This window comes from Zosterops lateralis (assembly GCF_965231275.1).
Source record: "Zosterops lateralis genome assembly, chromosome: 1".
Taxonomy (NCBI): domain Eukaryota; kingdom Metazoa; phylum Chordata; class Aves; order Passeriformes; family Zosteropidae; genus Zosterops; species Zosterops lateralis.
In genome coordinates, this window is record NC_139762.1 from 109,135,435 (window position 1) to 109,153,137 (window position 17,703).

Here is a 17,703-nt window from a genome sequence, read left to right on the forward strand (position 1 = left end):
TTGGAGACTCAGGGAGCAAAGCATTTTTCTGTGCTATTTTGAACTAGATGGAAAACTCACGTTGCTGAATTTTGTAATCCTTCATCCTCTAAAGTATGCATTGAATTTGGTAATAATTGTACCTGAAAAAGAACCACAACATTTAGCCTATGGCTAGTAGGAGGCCTCTGTGCAATGTTTCATTTATATGTCTATTAAAAATAGATGAGTCATGATGATGAAGAAGATGAATCCTTCTAGCTGGATAACATATCTTGCCCTCACTGCCTGGTGTGTGGCTTGCCCTGAAGTGTTTCCATCACCTTAGCTGACACATTCACAGCAGAACTTTTTAAAAGGTTGGAGCTAAATGGTGCAGTCTCCTGAAAAGGTCCATCCAGTTTCAGTGAGTCATCTTGGGTTGTAGAAAGAAATCAGGACTGACCCTGAATGAACTGCTTTCCTTTCAAGCCATTCCTTACTTCTGGTGTAATGGAACAAGATGGAAGCTGGGCAGACCAACTTATTTTTGCTCTGCTGTTCCTTATGTTTTGGAGATTTTTTTAATTGGTTAGGACTCTTTTTTCTGCTGACTAAAGAACTCAGTCCAGAGGGTACAGTGCAGACAGGCACGCAAAGTTCCTGGCAACATAAAATTTTACCACACTGAGTAAAGGTTGATAAATCACATCTTCGCCTTTCTGATCTTGGCTTGCATCTATAAAATAGAGGAATGTGGGGGAACTTTTGTGTCAAAAGGGTTTGAAGTAGGCCATAAAGTTGTCATCCGGATTACCCTTTTGAATTCAAATGAAGTCAGCCACAAAAGAAGCCAGCTGTCTTTTGTTGTATTGACTGCCCTGTGTAAAAATGTGTTTTTAGTCTCTGGTGTATGTACAGAGTGTATCAAGACCCTGTACAAAGAGCCTTCTCCCTGTACACATTCTTCATCTATCATTCGCCTTGGTTACTACCAGTATTATGTTAACTCCCACCCGTGTGCTGAGCAAAGCACATGGGGGATGTAATTGTGAATCACAGAAATGAAGGATAATCATATGTGGCAAGATATGACTGAAAAGTTCACAGAGGAGTCTGGAAACCTGCAATGGATGTGCCATTTCCCCTTACTCTTCTCATGAAGAGCAGGATTCATCCAGCAGGAAAACTAGCATGGTGTGGTAGAATCATTTGGTTAACAGACCAGGGAGGATGAACATCATCTCTAGTATTTCCACATGGCAGATCAGGTTTTCATGGAGCACTCCTGGGAGGCCGCTTCAGCTCTTTGCCACTGTTGCACAAGGCAAAGGGAATCCATGCAGGAGTGGGTTGACACAGATCTATGGCTATCCAGCTTGGTGCTGGTAAGTCACTGTGTCTGTGAGCTGATATTGGTGATGTGTGATACTATGGGAAGAAAATTAGTAACAGGATATTAGTATAGAAATTAAATAAGCAGCAGCACTGCAACTGATGACATGAGTCTATTTACAGCCCCAAAATGGGGATGGTGGGATTAGGCAGAGCAGATACTTCCCTGTTCCTCCAGCCTCTGATGGCAAGGCAGGAAGCATTGAGTCACAGGCAGTACAGCTTTCACACACCTGGGGAGAGCTGGGACTTTCCTCTCCTTTCTCCGCTCCAGACGACACTGCTGACACAGGGTTCCATGCATCCACTGCTCTGGAGTACCATGTCCCACTCACCTAAGCTTTATTCTCAGTGCAGGGTGCCACAGACCATGTATTTACTCTCCCTGTGGCTGTTGAATGACAGTGCTGTAGGCATTTGGCAGACCAAAGGCAAGGGGCAGCTGCATCTACTGTTTTTGGATGTTACTTCTGCCAAGTGTCTGGGATGTGCTGGCTGTAAGGCTGCTGTGCGCTGTGCAGCAGCTATGAAGCCAGAGGTGGCTTTGGTAGGAGGGGATCCAGGGTTGTGATGGACTTCTTCTGCACAACACAAGAATCAATATGAGGCCTTGTTCAAGGAAAGGCCTTGAAATTATGGACGCTTGATGTGCTCCATACCAGGTCTCATGTTGTGATTTTAATGAGTAATCAATAAGCAAAGCTTGTCTTACTCTGTGGAAAATAAAATACTGGGGAATATGCTGCACTAATAAGTTACAGAGTTTGAAAGCACATGGTGTGCTTTTATTTTTAAATTTCTGGGGTGATAGGACTACAAATCCTATGGCATATTTTGTGCCTCATTAATTTTATATACTTCATTGGGTAAGTATTGATTTATTTGCTGCATAAAATATCAATTTAAATGTAGCTTTCTGTGCCTGCTAGTTTGTGGACATGGGGTGCCATTTTATTGGCCTGTGCAGATAACTCACTAAATTCTTTCACTCTTTAATAAAAACTTCCAACATAGCTGCAGTTTTGGTCTTACTTGAGAGTGTGTGAGAGCAGCAAGTGCTCTAACACGGCAGCTTACAGAGAGCCAGAAAGAAAAGAGCTTGTGAAAAGTACTGTCAAATCCACCAACCTGTTAGAAGGTAAACACACCATGCAGAAGCACACCTTGCCTGACAGCCACAGCCCCATGCAAAGTAAAAGGCCAAAACAGGACTGAGAAAAGCAGGCAGAGGAGAGAATGTTCATTAACCCCCTTCTCCTTATGATAGGGACAGGCTCAAAGTGTGCTCATAGTCACATATTGTGGTCTGGCTGAAAATTGTTAATTTGCAGTAATTTTATTGCTCTAAATTATGTGCTCACAACCACTGATGTTCCACAGTACCAAAGAAATCATCATCAGTTTTATTTTGTCACAAACAGCTCAACATTTTTGCTCTAACAGAGTCAGAGACGAAGAACTTTTTGTCCATAGAAAAAGAGCTAAGTGTGAGAGGAAGGGGTATGATAAGGAACAGATCAATGGAAAAGCATTCTCTGTAACAAAATGTGACTTCATTGCTCAGGTTAAAAATATACCTATTGAATAGACTGGTTTTGAGGTTTGCATGGCGTGGAGATGGTGTGTATCTCACAGAGCCCTCTCTCATTTAATGTCTTTACCAGCTGCTGGTCTTCAGTGGGAAACATGCAAATGGGCTTGCAGCAACTCTCCATTGGAACCAACTGTGACAGGATTGGGACAATCCAGCATGAATTCCTGCATGCCCTGGGATTCTGGCATGAGCAGTCACGGTCTGACCGGGATGACTACGTGACCATCGTCTGGGACAGGATTCAGTCTGGTCAGTCATTGCTCTGCTTTTCCTTTCAATCTCTGGGGTTAGCAGTTTAGCTGTGGAACCTCCCTCCCATCCATCTTTTGGTGGTCACACTATTCTCTCACCTGGACTTACTTTTCAAAGCCAGTATATCAATAAAGTAAATCTGAAGGGACATCCATTTGAAACAGAAATTCTCATTTGTTGTTGGTGTTGTAATTCCTTGTGCCACGACAGTTTCCAAAGCTCTAATAAGATATCTGAATCCTGTTGTGCTACATGTTGTACCACAGAGCAGCAGAAGAGGATAATGAATTTCGTTTAAATGAATACTCTAAAAGCACACTTACTCTAGAAGCCCTTAATGAAATAAAAATAACTAAACTTCCCCCTCCACCCTGTCTGAAAAATCCAGTGTGACCAAAGCCAGTAGAAAATCTTCAGTGAAAACACTGGTCCTTCTCTTTCTGCCTGTCTGCTACACCTGGTGCAGGCAGCACCAGGCAGCAGAGCTGAGAGAGCAGAGTGTGCAGAGGGAGGGCAGGCAGGAGAGACCTTTCAGGGTCTGTGTCACACCAGCAGTTACTTTAGCAATGCAGCTTGTGAATCGTAATATTGGTATATTTGGCACAAGCCTGAGAAATGGCACAGAATTCCTCAGGACTTTGCTCTGTCTCTGCCTCTTTAGCTTGTCCTCTGTGACCTTCAGGCTGTTCAAAGTTATATACACAGACTTGATGTTTTCCTAGCATAGGTACACACAAGAGATTGAAAAATTAGATAACTATTAAATCTAATGTATTCTTCTTTCATAGTGATCAATAGTTGGGTGCATACGCAATTATATATTACAGAAAATTACTTAGACTCTGTTATTTGATTTCCATGATATTTTGCTGACTCTTTAGTGACAAGCTGTAGTATTGTGAGTTATTTGAAGCTGCTGCATTTTTTTTTACACTGACCAGAATACAGTTACTATATTTTGACTGATATAAATCTTGACTCCCCATTGGGTAGTAAGCAAGTGGGTTTTTGCTCATACTGCAGAAAACATCTGTAAAGCTAAATTCTGGTGACAACTCTAAATTGTTTATTGTTACGTAAAATGACTAGCAATTGAACATCAGAGAATACAGATTAGAAATAGTTGGAAATTGCAGTAATTTGAGTACTGAAACACTCTCTCCACTCTTGGGTATCACAAGCCCATCCAAGTTTACAAGTAGTTCCACAGGAAAAATTTTCTCGTGGCAAAAACTTTGCTTCATCCAGCAGAAGTCATCAGTAGCTGAAAAAGTAAAGTAAATAGCCCTAGACTGGAAATAAAACTGTTTTACAGAGAAAGTACAAGTAAATGACTGCAAAAAAAAACCTGGAGATCTGATCAATTCTCTTTACATCAAAATTTGATTCCCTTGAGCAACAGATAATCTTTCCTTTCAATTTTGCCATTTAGGTAAAGAACATAATTTCAATAAATATGATGATAAAAGATCAGACTTCCTGAATGTTCCCTATGACTACAATTCTGTGATGCACTACAGCAAGACTGCATTCCAGAATGGATCTGAGCCCACCATCATCACCAACATACCAGACTTCATTGATGTCATAGGACAGCGAATGGATTTCAGTGAGTACGACCTCCAGAAACTGAACCGGCTCTACAACTGCAGTAAGTTTCTCCATTTATTTTATATTATTTGAAAGAATAACTTGAATGGAATGAGGGTGATACATACATGCTGGACCCATCCAGACACAAGTGAAAATGATGCTAACATATTTAGAAAAATGAATTGTGTTTAAAACACCAGAAATAATGGTACAGCTAGAAATAACAGCCCTCCTGCAGAAACATTGCTGAGTAGCAGAGGTTTCTGTGCAATTTTATCTGACCTTTAGTTAAAAACCAGCTTTGCTCAGCAGCTGATTTTTGTTCATCCCTTGGGTGGCTGTTTAAAATGTGTGCTTTTGCACAAAGCCTTTTGTTTTTTCTCTGTATTATTCCACAGCTGTTACTCAGACACTGCACAGAAATGGGTGTCTTTGCTGTGGCTGCTGTACCTACTCCACTTTCATAGAATCTGTGAAACAGAGTGGGTATTCACGCAAATAGGGTACAAATGCCCTTCTGAATAAAATGCAAGTTTTCTAAACTTTCATGTTTAGCTTCAAACTTGGTCTCTTATAAAAGTGGTCAAAATAATTATTTTGCTCAGGTGGGGTTTATTTTACAAAGCTGAATGGAAGTAAGAGACAGAGAAATCTAGATTATTCTATTATCAAATTGAAATGTAATTCTGTAATTGTTACTGCATTCAATATGTCCTGGCACTCAGAAGAAAACTTTTACAATATCCAAGTAGTAAGTATTGGCTTACAATTATATTTTTAAGCCTCACTTTAGAGATTCATTAAGCAATAATCAAACTGGTTTATTAAAATGGTGTTTTTTTGAGTGTAAAATTCTGATGAAAATATTTCTATTCATATAGGTCTAAACTGAACACACACATGCAGCCTTAGCTTCTAGAACTTGCTACAATTAGTCAATTAGGCATTATAAAAGTGCTTACAGCTAAGGATGTCTTTAACAGGGGTTAGGGTCCTTCTTTCTCTCCATTAATCGTATCTATTTTCCAGCATTCATGTGCATCACAGAAATACTTCATGACATTTTAAGATTTTTTTAACCCATAGGCATGTTTCCCAAATGAAAAAAAAAAAGCCCCAGTACTGCTGAAATCAGTGACAAAACTTCCACCACCTTCAGTGCAACCAGGACCTGCCCTGTTCCCCAGCCCATCTCTTGGCTTCACATGATGTGTGTAGAGTGAATGATATTTGCAGAGGCAGAAATATTGTCAGATCACCCACCTGTTACAGGGGGGACAGCGCTTCACAGGTCCCAGCCTTCACCCACACAAAAAAGATTACTTCATTTTCTGGACATGATTTAAGGAAATGTTTAAGCTAAATTTCTGCTAGAGGCCCATGTGGACAGGAAATTGCATTAAACATGTGAACCTTGGTTCCTAAATCGAAGAAAACAACGCACAGCACAAGAAAGTCTGACTGATTGTTTAGTGCTGATCCAATCTGTAATTCATTGCTGTCTTTCAGGCCATATGATAACAGTAGATTTTAGTCTGCTTTCCCCTTGGAGCATATTACTAGACAGAACTGACCGTGAGGTTTCCCTCAGCCTCTGCAAGTTAGGGCTTGTCACTCATCCCCCATGTATTTTTTCTTCCAAGTCCAGTCTTTCACTACATACCAAGCAAGTATCTGGCTTTTGGTGCAGATGGAATTCACAACCAGCCTCACTCATTGCCCCTTTGCCTGTTTCAGGAATGAATCTCAGAAATCAATAATCTACTGAGTCTTGCTTTTCTGTCTTACTGGCATTCAAGTCAACACTCCATGCCAGGCAGCACTTTCTAATTAAGGTCATTAGGTTACTTCCTCCTGTTTGGCTGAATCAATTTCAATTTCAATTTCAATTTCAATTTCAATTTCAATCAATTTTTATTTTGTATTTTGATTTCAAAGAGTTTTTTCATCTAATATTTCTCCATTTTTGCTTACCTTCTTTCTCTAGCAGTCAACATAACATTTGTTGCGAAGGCCTTTTCTTAGTTTTTACAACATTGTACTGAATTGTATCTTAAAAAATATCAGCCATACAACACTTTTGACTACCTTGCAGCCTCTAGAGGGTTTTTAGCTTTCTGTGAGGACAGTACAAAATATCTCAGCAGTAGAACTGATTTGGCAGCAGTTCATATTAAGTGCTTCCCAGAGCTACAGCTTAAGTGAAGCATTTGGCATGTTATTGAGGTTGAGTTTTGTGATACTCAAGGTCTTTTTGTTATGCAATGAAACCTTTAAACCTTTCAGCCATAATATTTTATACATAGTTTAAAAAGCATTTCATTAACTTAGCTGTTTTCAAATCATGGCTTGTATTACACATGAGCTCAGACATGGTACAACGGGAAACACAAATAAGAACAGGGATAAACCTGGACTGTGCTATCTCTCACCTATCCAGAGTTTGCTTTAGACAGAGAAAATATTTCATGTGGTGTTCTCTCTTTCATATTTAACTGCACAGTTTTCCTTCACCTAGTTTTTCACTTGTTTTATGAAATATATTGTAAAATTTGAAATTTGTATGACATGAAATATCCACTGGTCCCAAAATATACCTTTGCCAAATGTTTGTGGGTTTTTTTGTTTGTTTGTTTGTTTGTTTGTTTTTTCAATTCAACATTTGGAAAATCAAGGTTTGCTTATTCCAGACAAATAGCTTCTGCTTTTCCATATTTCAAAATAAGCACTCCAGCTGATACATTAGTGAGCTTGCATCAAAATCTGTGGCCATGTATGGACTGGCTTAAAGAAAGCAGAACAAAGAATGGGAAGTCTCAGGGCCTTTTGACTATAATATGAAGGTGTGTGGATTGGGTTGGTATTAGTGCTCCTTTTATAAATAAAAGATATGATATGATAATCAGCAGATGCCCTCCTGTGCTTGCTGAGGGCCCAGAGTGTTCCAGATGAGATCTTATTAATGTCAGTGTTAATCACCAAGTGTTTTGAGTTCCTGAACACTGTATGTATGAATGCTAATCATATTTGAAGCCACTGATTACTTGGTGCTTGCATTTAGTCTTTCTCTGCTCATGGCTTTGGACCTTCAGAATTAAAATGTGTTATGTAATAGAGATTAATATTTTTTTAAATTATTTTTAATGTCATAGCCTCCTCCCTAAGTTTCATGGACACGTGCAGTTTTGAACTTGAAAATATATGTGGCATGATTCAAAGTTCAGATGATAACAGTGACTGGCAGCGTTTGTCTCAGGTTCCAGCTGGGCCAAATACTGATCACACTAATATGGGAGAATGCAAAGGTATGAGAAAAAACCTCTTATCTTTCTGGGAAGTGTTTTCTGCAGAGGCGTGCAAGTTTCCTTCAAGCTTGGCCTTGTTATCTGTTTATATTTTGACAAATTACAGTTTATTTTTTAACTAAGCAACATAAATCTACATACCTAAGGACATCATGTGATATGTTGATTTTCTGCTTATTTCAGAAGACCAAATATCCTTATCTCTTTTGATCTGTTTTTTGTCTTAGGGTCACATCCTATCATGAGAATTATATAAAGCATTGAACCTGTGATACAGGCACACCAAATAGATTGCTGCTTTTCTTAATAATTACTCAACATGTCCTTGGAGAGGAGTAGGATTTTAAAATGTATATTATCAGGGCTGAGGTAAAAAATTAATTGATGATCTAGCTAGATTATCTGAATCTGTCAGAACGGTCCAAGATTTCAGGAGCTTAAATCAGTCCTCCAGAGAGTCAGCTGTGTGATACTGGCACTAGGTAAAGAGTAAAAACCCATGGTTGTGAGTACAGTTTGCTAGAGATAATGAAATTAGGGCAAAAGCTGCAAAGATAATAGTTCTACCTTTGGAAAATGTGAACGGGTAACAGTCCTCAGTCAGAGATTTGTATGGGATCCACCTAACCCTGACCTAGCTGTATCTTTTAGAGTTATTACAATACAGCATTACGAAACCCAGTACACCAGGAAAATTCTGTTTTCTCTCCCCTCTACCACTCATTTCTCATTGACTTTTGGCAGATTCTGGCTACTTTATGCATTTCAACACCAGTGCTGGAAGCGAAGGAAGCACAGCTTTCCTGGAGAGCCGAATTCTGTATCCCAAAAGAGGTTTCCAGTGCTTACAATTCTATTTGTATAACAGCGGTAACGAGAATGACCGGCTGAATGTCTGGGTCAAGGAGTACACGGCAGCCAATCCAAATGGCACTCTGCGATTCATCGAAGAGATAAAAAGTATGGGATAAAATTGCATTTTGTTTTAATCAATATTTTTCAAAGCACTGGGGGAAATTATGGTGGCATGTCACTCATTTCCTAGTGCTGTTCTTTGGCTTCTTCTCTGTCTCTGTCATTGATTGGTTGCTGCTGAAATTATACCTGATGGATCCTCTGTCAGCTGTTTTCCTATAATATAATAAATTACCACAAATTTCAAACTCTTGTATTATCAAGATAGTTTTCTCGCAAAACTAGCTAAAATTCCATGAGCAATCATTTTAACTGTTCTAGAATTGCTGGTATCAATAGCAGCTGATGAAGTTGGAATATTAGAGTAAATTACAAATAATAAGAAAGTATAATAAAGAAATGGAAAGCATAAGTGCCCTGAAATACCTAACATATAAGTTAAAAAAAGATGAATAGAATTCAAATTACTTAACTGAAATGTATAAACAGCAGATAATTATTTGAGTTGTAGTTTGAAGAAGATTAAATTCTTCTGGTTTTAGGAGCCTGTGGCCTACAGAATGATCAGTTGAGGTCAGCTAATGGACAAGAGCTCTTTAAACTAGAATTGCCAAAGTCACCTTAAATTACTTTCTCAAATATTTAACTATTCTGTGATCTCCACTTGAGCTACACAAAGTTCAGAAGGATCTGAGCAAGTTCTTTTACTAAATAGGTATCATTCCTGTCTCTTTTTGTCCTGTTAGGCTCCGCTGCTGGTGGTGCCTGTTTTCTTTTTTCCACTCTTTTTTTCCACCTCTATGGCTTCACCCTCTGTGCCCTCTGAGCTAACAGGCATCCTTAACGTAAGAGTTGCTAAGGTAGGTGTAAACTTCACATCAGTCTGAGCCCTCCAAACTCTTTCAAATCCTACTTTGATGCCAAGAATAATTTCTCCAGACTTCAGCCTTTCTCACAAACACTCATTTGTGTCTGTGAGGCCCCATCTCCCATTCCTGCTTTCTCAAGTCCGTAATTTTCTTTGAAGTCTCTGATCTCATACATGTGTCCAAATAGGCACCTTATTTTGACAATCTGTGGCAAAAACTTTAGGAATGGTTAGAGATCATGTTTCCCCCAAGCTGTGTCACTTCTCTAATGTGAGAAATTACCCTTACCAATGCAGTCAATAATCTGGAAGTAACAGTGACATCACAGCCCCTTCCATCCATGGTCTGACACGCTGGCTGAGCTGCTCATGGGTTTGCAATGAACTACAATGTTTGAGAAGCTTAGGGACAATCCCTGAACCCTCCCCACTGGTCTGTGGCAGGTGGAGATTTTTGAACTGCACATATTGCATGTAAAAATCCTTCAGCTTATGCAGAAGGCAATTTCATGGGAAACAGTGGGGTGCTTTTCTTCTTGTTTCTGTGTTAATTTTTTCCCTCCTAATTATACCAGTAATGAAAAATGTCAAGAAATTAAGACTTATATTTGATGTCCATTGTGTTGTGTTTAGGGCTGTTAGGAGACTGATGCATAAGTTCTGTACCTGGGATTGGCACTGCTTGTTCAATAAATGCAGCTGGTCTTCTGTGCAGATGAACTAAAACCAGGCCACAAAAGAAACTATTTTGGTGTACATACTTTTAAAAAGGGTGTTCTACTTTCATTTACCTCACAAGGCCCCTGTGCAGAGGTCTTTGCTTTTGTGTACACTGCTCTTGGAGTCAAGTGGAATTTGCTAATGTAGGCACTTTTGGATGCAGCATCAAACTTGCAGAGAGGTTCTATTGCACAAAGTAAGTTTTGCAAATGACTGTCTTTAATTTGACCTTTGTACCATTAATCATGTGATGGGTGAATAGTGCTTCTGCACAGGCAAGCTTCCAACAAGCCATTTAAAAATACAAAAAAAAAAAAAAAAAAAAAGTGAATGAACTAGTGCTGCAGTTCTAGGTTCCCAGAATCATCTGGAGCATTTTATTTTTTTTTTTTTTTTTTTTTGTAGAGGCATACTTTTGTAGAGTATTGTTGTTAAGTTATTTGAATATAACTTGTTCTGAAGTTTTTCTGTTTAACAAAACAGGTAAAACTATTTTTGTGGATTTAATAATCACAACATCTGGATTAATTTAACAAAATTTTATTTAAAATGTGAAAGAAAAAGCAGTTTTAAAACCCATCAACAAGCACTATTATGCATATTAATTCTGTTAAAATATTCTATTGAGCAAATATGATCTTGAACTGTAAAAGTAACATCTACAGAAGAAATACTCCCTCACATCAGTGCCAGTGGAACCGAAAAATTCTTGCACAGTGTTGGTATAGGGTCCACAGACCTGTGCATGTTTGACTGTACTGCTGACTGAGAAATCTCTACCCTTATTTTTCAGGTTCACCTGAGACCTACTGGCAGCTCCATCATGTTTCTTTGAACGTCACAAGTAAATTTCGGGTTGTGTTTCAAGGCGTGAGTGGAAGTGGCTTATCAAATGGAGGCCTCTCCATTGATGACATCAACTTGTCAGAAACTCAGTGTCCCCACCATGTCTGGCATATCAGAAATTTCACACATCTCCTCAACACAAGACCAGCAGGGAGAGATGGGATAATATACAGTCCACCTTTTTACTCTAGTAAAGGATATGCTTTTCAGGTCAGCTTGTATGTAAATGGTACCACTGACAACCCATTCAATTTGGGAATATACTTGTCCTTGATTTCTGGAGCAAACGATGATCATTTGGAATGGCCTTGTCCATGGCAACAAGGTACCATGATCCTGCTTGACCAGCATCCTGATATTCGTCAACGGATGTCAAACCAAAGAAGTGTAACAACAGACCCTCAGAGATTATCAGGTTAGTTAAAATTAGACATGTAAAACAAAGCCAAAAGACAAGGAGTCACATCTCCTCTTTGGGTAAACAAATGTATATTTTTTAGCTTCTGGAATGTTTCATATGTTTGCAACACAAAAATATTGATCCACGAACAAGAAAAAAATTAAACCTAGAGGCAAGTTAAGCTAGGACTCTGGATTTCAAAGTTGCATTTGCATAAGAAACAGGTAGATAATCTATTCCTAAAGTTTCTTTTGTATGCTTTGTGAGGATACATTTATTTCTGTCTTAATGAGAATAGAAGTTTTCCAGAAATAATGAAAAGAAAAATACTGAATTAACAATACAGGCAGTTTATACCAAATAAATGTGCAGGAACTATCAAACAAATCCCTGCCTTCCTTGCCAAAGGTACAGTGATGTCAGCACAAGCCTCCAGATGGACAAAGTACTGATTCAAATTATGTAATCTGTACTTGTTCAAGGTGTGTGAAGATAAGGGCCATGGTCCACAATAATTTGGAAAGGTTGCAGTTGAGGTAAAAAGTAACTCTGAGATATGGTAGGAATCTCTACAGAGAGAAATATTAAAGAAAACACCCACATTCAGCATTGGATAAAGTTTGGATTTAAGCCATATTGACTTTCTTATTTTTGCCAAAAGAAATCATCTCTGCCACTGGATTAGTTTTCTGGATTTTCAGAAAGGAAGGAAGGCACAAAACCATCCAATTCATATTATTATTATTTTAAAACCAGTATGTTTTACATTTCATTTGCTATGACAGTGACTCTACATGAAAATCAAGTGGGTAATCTAGAAAGGCTTAATGTCCTCTCCATAAACGAAGGACACACCACACCATGTCCTCCACACATGTTTGAAGAAGCACATTTTCCTTGTGCTTCTGCTGTTACAGCCAGTGCATAGCCTTTTTCCTTCTCTGACCCTGTGGACATGCAGTCTGTTTGCCCTCTGTTCCTTCTCCCTTGATTATTCATATATTGCAAATAGTCTACAATGCCCAAGGGAAGCCTTGTAACACACTCTTTACCTAACCAGAGAGATGGTGTAGCAAGCAGTTCTTTCTCGCTCTGTCAGATTCTTTCTTGGACAATCAGGCTCAGCTTAAGGCTTTAGAACAGGGTTTGATGAAACAGGCATCAGTGATCTCTGATCATTTAGGTTGTTCAAATATCTTGTGCCCCACATCTACTGCAGGGGATGTTCTCTTTTCAAAAGCACTGCATTAACTCATATTACAGATGATTTATGTGCTACTTATCTTCTTGACCACCTCACTTTAAAGAACTAAAAAGAAAATACAACAGTTTTTCAACTAGCTCTCCAATAACCTCTTCTCCAGCAGGTTCTTTTCTCAGTACCTCAGGCTAAAACAGATCATTAAAAATGTCCATTTTATTGTGCCTCTCATCAGTGGGGAATCTCAGGCAACTGAGGTTTCTGCCGAGAGACAAATCCAGAGCAGTCTCACATTCACATTCTTTTTCTGTCCTTTTTTTTTTTTTCCCCAGAATCTTCATCTAATTATACTTGGGATAGGCCAGATAAAGTGGGATCTGAAGCAACTTTTCTCAATGGAACTAAATACATGAGAGGTCCAGGAGTTGGAACAAGCGCATTTTTAACTCATGGCAGACTTAGAAGTCGCAACTTTATTAAAGAAGATGGTGTTTATATTCTTTTAACATTCGAAGGTATGTAAACATAGCTAATACTCTTTACAATGCAGTAAACAGTGTCAGATATTACGTCACTAGTGCTGTAGTTATAAATATACATGATGTACTTTGCACTTGAGCAGTATTTGAATTATACCTGTATCTAAAGTCAAATCATATGTTTGAATAAATTTGTGAACAGGTATATACACAGTATAGTTCCTTTATCTCATGTGAAGGTGTATGAAACAATGCTAATCCTGTGCAAATTATTTTGAATAGATTAATTTGAATAAAACGATCTGTTTCTGAAAAAATTCTAGGGGACATTTCCAAAGTACATCATGCTCCTGAAAGGAAAAAAAGACTGTCTATCCACTATACCTTTGGACAGGCTTACTGCTCTTTATTATTAGAAATTATCATTAGAATTAGAAGAAAATAATGTGAAGCAAAGACCTTATTTCCTGTGGGTTCACTGTGCAGATATATCGCATCTCCTGACAACTGAGCCAAGCATTCCACCCGCTGTGGTTACGACTACAACTGCCAGCACCACCAAACCTAGCCCTAATGTCACCAGCAAGCCCTCCACCACCACCACCACCACCACCACCACCACTGCATCCACCACCACTGCACCCACCACCATTGCACCCACCACCATTGCACCCGCCACCACGGGCAGCGCCACCCAGCCCCAGGATCCAGAGGCCCCGGTGTTGTGCCCAGACAACCCCTGTGAAAACGATGGTGTTTGTGTTATGGTGAACAGAGCACCGGTGTGCAGGTAAATGCCTTTATCCACTCTCAAATGCGGTTTTAGGATGAGTAATGAAAGTTTCTAACGAGATAAATCTTTGCTCCTAATGAAAAGAAAGACAGACTGTAGCTGATTAAGGCAAGTATTTGCAACTGCTCCTGTGAGACTGAATTTATGGCCAATTTGGGCAACAAAGCTCCTAACTAAGCATTTGATCATTTTGAAGTACTCTGCTTGATTTTCCTGTAAATTATATTTTAAATGTGTTTATTATATTCAGTAATTTATTACTCCAAGTCTTCAGAATTCCCTATCGCAAAATGTAGAAGAGTTGAATAAATGTAATTGAAAGAAAAGAGTGTTTATATCATTAGTGAAGATTTTTCAATACTTATCATGTAGGAAGCAGTATAGACATTATTTTAAAATTTGATTCAGAAATATTGTACAGTGCAAATTATGACCATGAATTACCAAAGTGTAGTTGCTCACCTCTGAAACCAGCAGTGAAAGCTGAGGAATAAAAGATTGTTTGTTCTGAAAGAAGATTAATATCAACTTTTTTTTTTAATCTTCTGTGGATACATTTATGTAACTTACCTGCCTGATTAGCGTTGTTCCAACTCTCAAATAAGCTCTGAGGCTGAAGATAGTAACCTTAGATGCTGTGCCAGGGCAGGTAGACTGGGGGAGTGCTGTGAGGAAAACATAAAGGCTAAGAGCCACAAGAGTCAGGATGACTCATTAAGTGTTACATATCTCCATTTAGAAACCTTAAAAAAATAAAAAAATTCTTGTGCAACTCATCAGAAGCAGGTCACAAATATGAGTAAATGTCAAGAGGTGGTTCCAAGAAGACAAAAATAAAAAATATGCCGAATGTTATGACTCATTTCAAAATTATGGATAGAGAAGAACATTTATTTTCTGGCATCTCTGGACTCTTTGAACCTTTAGTGCCTTTGAGACCTACTTTCTGTCCTACAGAAATGTGTGACCAGTAGTCCATTTCCACCCAAATTTTCTTTTGGGAAGTGGGTGGGAATGTGATACATCTGTTCAAGCTGAATCACCTGGAGTCCCTCCAGCAGACAATATCTTTGCAGAGCACTGCAAACAGACTTGTTCTCAGGGCTGAGGTAGTCCTGAATAAAGGGCGTAGACAGGAGCTAGAAAATCAATACATAAGGAAGAACCAAGGTTCGAAAGATGGGGGTGGGTGTGCTGACTGTGGTGCTGGGTAAGGTGGTGGAATCAAGGCCTGGAGGTTGTTTTCACACCTAAAACTGGATGACTGCAGGGTTGTTAATTTCTTTTCTTACCTACTTGTTGGGTGAAGGCAGAGGCAGCTCTTACAAGCTCTTTAAATATGATTATTTTTTTAAAAAAGAAGGTCTGTAGATCAGCTGCAACCAGGCATTAAGCAGTCAAGAGAATCAGGAAAGCGTTTAGGATTTCTGGCAAAGGCTCTCTCTGAAGACACAACCTATGAAACATTAGGAAGCTGAAAGAAGCACATTTAGGTGTGTAAGGACCACTTGGGCCACTCAAGACAACTTTAAAATAGAAGTCCATTTTAAGATAACTTCAGCATGCTTTAGGATACAGAAATTGCATCAGAGATGCCATTTTTCTGAAGCAGACCTTTTCACACCTTTAATCTTTAGGAGAGAACACATGTTTGTTCTTTTGCTTTCTAGATGTCCAGCAGGTGATGGCTGGTGGTACATGGGAGAAAAGTGTGAAAGGAAAGGCTCAACTCAAGAAAACACTGTAATAGCTGTTTCTTCAACCATAGCTGTGTTTGTTGTAATGCTTATTGTCACCATCACAACTGCAGTGTGCCTTAAAAAGAAATACAAACGAGGAAAGGAGAATAAGGAGAGCCTGGCTCTAGAAGAAGTAAGTATTTTGCCTCTTTCAACAAATACATAGATACATGCACACATATCTATATTCACTAAAAAGCAAACAATCAACTTAAGTAATAAGTAAATGGGAAATTTTCACCTTTTTGAAGCCTAAAGACTCCAGGTTAACAATTAAAGAGCTCCTTTAAGTGACACTAATTTATCAAACACTAAAATCCCATTTAATTCAAAATCTGTTCTCCTCTTCCACCCCCCTCTACTCTGCCCCAATGACAGCCTACATTGAGTGGGATACTGTGATCAAAGGGGTTCATTTTCAGTTTGTAATTAAACCATATTTTCTGCTCAGTAAATCAGAATTTCATCTATTACTGCCTATTCTACTAAAGATGTCCCACTAAAATACCCAGATATGGTGCTAAAAAATGCATCCCAGGATGTAAAAAAAAAAAAAAAAAAAAAAGAAGAAAATCTAAAAAATAATTTTCCACATTCAAAGGCCATTTTTTATGCAAGGCATGAAGTAGCTGTGGAAATATTGACTTAAGGAAAGGTTAAGAAGACAGCAGGTTAACACTGCCTAGATGATGGGATCAGAAGTGCCATGTACTGGATAGAAGCAGCATTTAAGCATGTTTTCACGGGGAATTTCATACAGTCTGAGCCTCTTACTTTAAGTAGAGGCTTGTCTTGGAAATTGCAATCATGACAGAGTTTAGAGGGACTCACAGGATACAGGAGAATTTTTGTAAACAAGCTGAAGAGGAGTGTCCTTCCAGAAAGCAGAGTTCCATTTTTAATTTTGTACTAATACTTTCTGTGTGATATCCCATTGAGTTGCAGTACCTCTGTGCAGTGTCAGATACTTGACACTGCTACTTAATGACCTTCCAGTAAATAGTTTTGGTTTCTTTGCAAGTAATGCTCTTACATTATACACATACTTCCCTTCCCTATACACTTTTAAGATGTGGGTTTGGTTTTTTTTCCCCACTTAGACTAAAACATCCTTCTGAAGATAATGCAAACAAGCATCAAAGACACAAGATGAACATCACTGCAAAACCACAACTACGTCATCATTCTTTCTGTTCCTTTTATCTCAACCATCATGATAAAAGTTTGTAAAGTCTGGAAAATAATTCATCATCTGGAAAAAATACTGTACTAAAGTCAGTGGAGTGTCTGACAGTGCTGTTATCATCATGCAGTGGAGAAAAATACATTGTGTGACAGGGCTGCCTCGTCCTTCAAGTCTACCTAAACATGAAGAAAACATGAAAACAGCATCCTGAATTTCAACACAGGAAAGCCTAAGTTTGCTATATTATCATTGTACAGTTGTCTATAATAAAGGGGAGCTGGATCCTGTATTCACAGGGTACCCAGCAGCTGACAATCAGTAGTGTGAGAGTTTGTGGAGTGTGGGAGTGTCTGGTTCATTATGTTATTTGGTTGTGATCTACTCACTATCAAAGAAATAACAAGTAATGAGGAAAGTAATAAATGAACCTCACAGACACACATAATGAGGAAGTCACAG

General features: G+C 38.7%; 1 protein-coding gene across 1 annotated transcript in view; it reads left to right on the forward strand.

Annotated features, from left to right (window-relative positions):
* Nucleotides 1-17,512, forward strand: part of MEP1B (meprin A subunit beta) — a 50,946-nt gene extending 33,434 nt beyond the window's left edge. The window contains exons 16-24 of the mRNA XM_083857906.1: nucleotides 3,018-3,196; nucleotides 4,632-4,850; nucleotides 7,945-8,097; nucleotides 8,842-9,057; nucleotides 11,394-11,861; nucleotides 13,380-13,562; nucleotides 14,013-14,316; nucleotides 15,990-16,191; nucleotides 17,159-17,512. Of these exons, the coding sequence (XP_083714032.1) occupies nucleotides 3,018-3,196; nucleotides 4,632-4,850; nucleotides 7,945-8,097; nucleotides 8,842-9,057; nucleotides 11,394-11,861; nucleotides 13,380-13,562; nucleotides 14,013-14,316; nucleotides 15,990-16,191; nucleotides 17,159-17,176 (1,942 nt within the window). The 3' untranslated portion in view covers nucleotides 17,177-17,512. The remainder of the gene's footprint in view (nucleotides 1-3,017; nucleotides 3,197-4,631; nucleotides 4,851-7,944; nucleotides 8,098-8,841; nucleotides 9,058-11,393; nucleotides 11,862-13,379; nucleotides 13,563-14,012; nucleotides 14,317-15,989; nucleotides 16,192-17,158) is intronic.
* The last annotated feature ends 191 nt before the right edge of the window (nucleotides 17,513-17,703 follow it).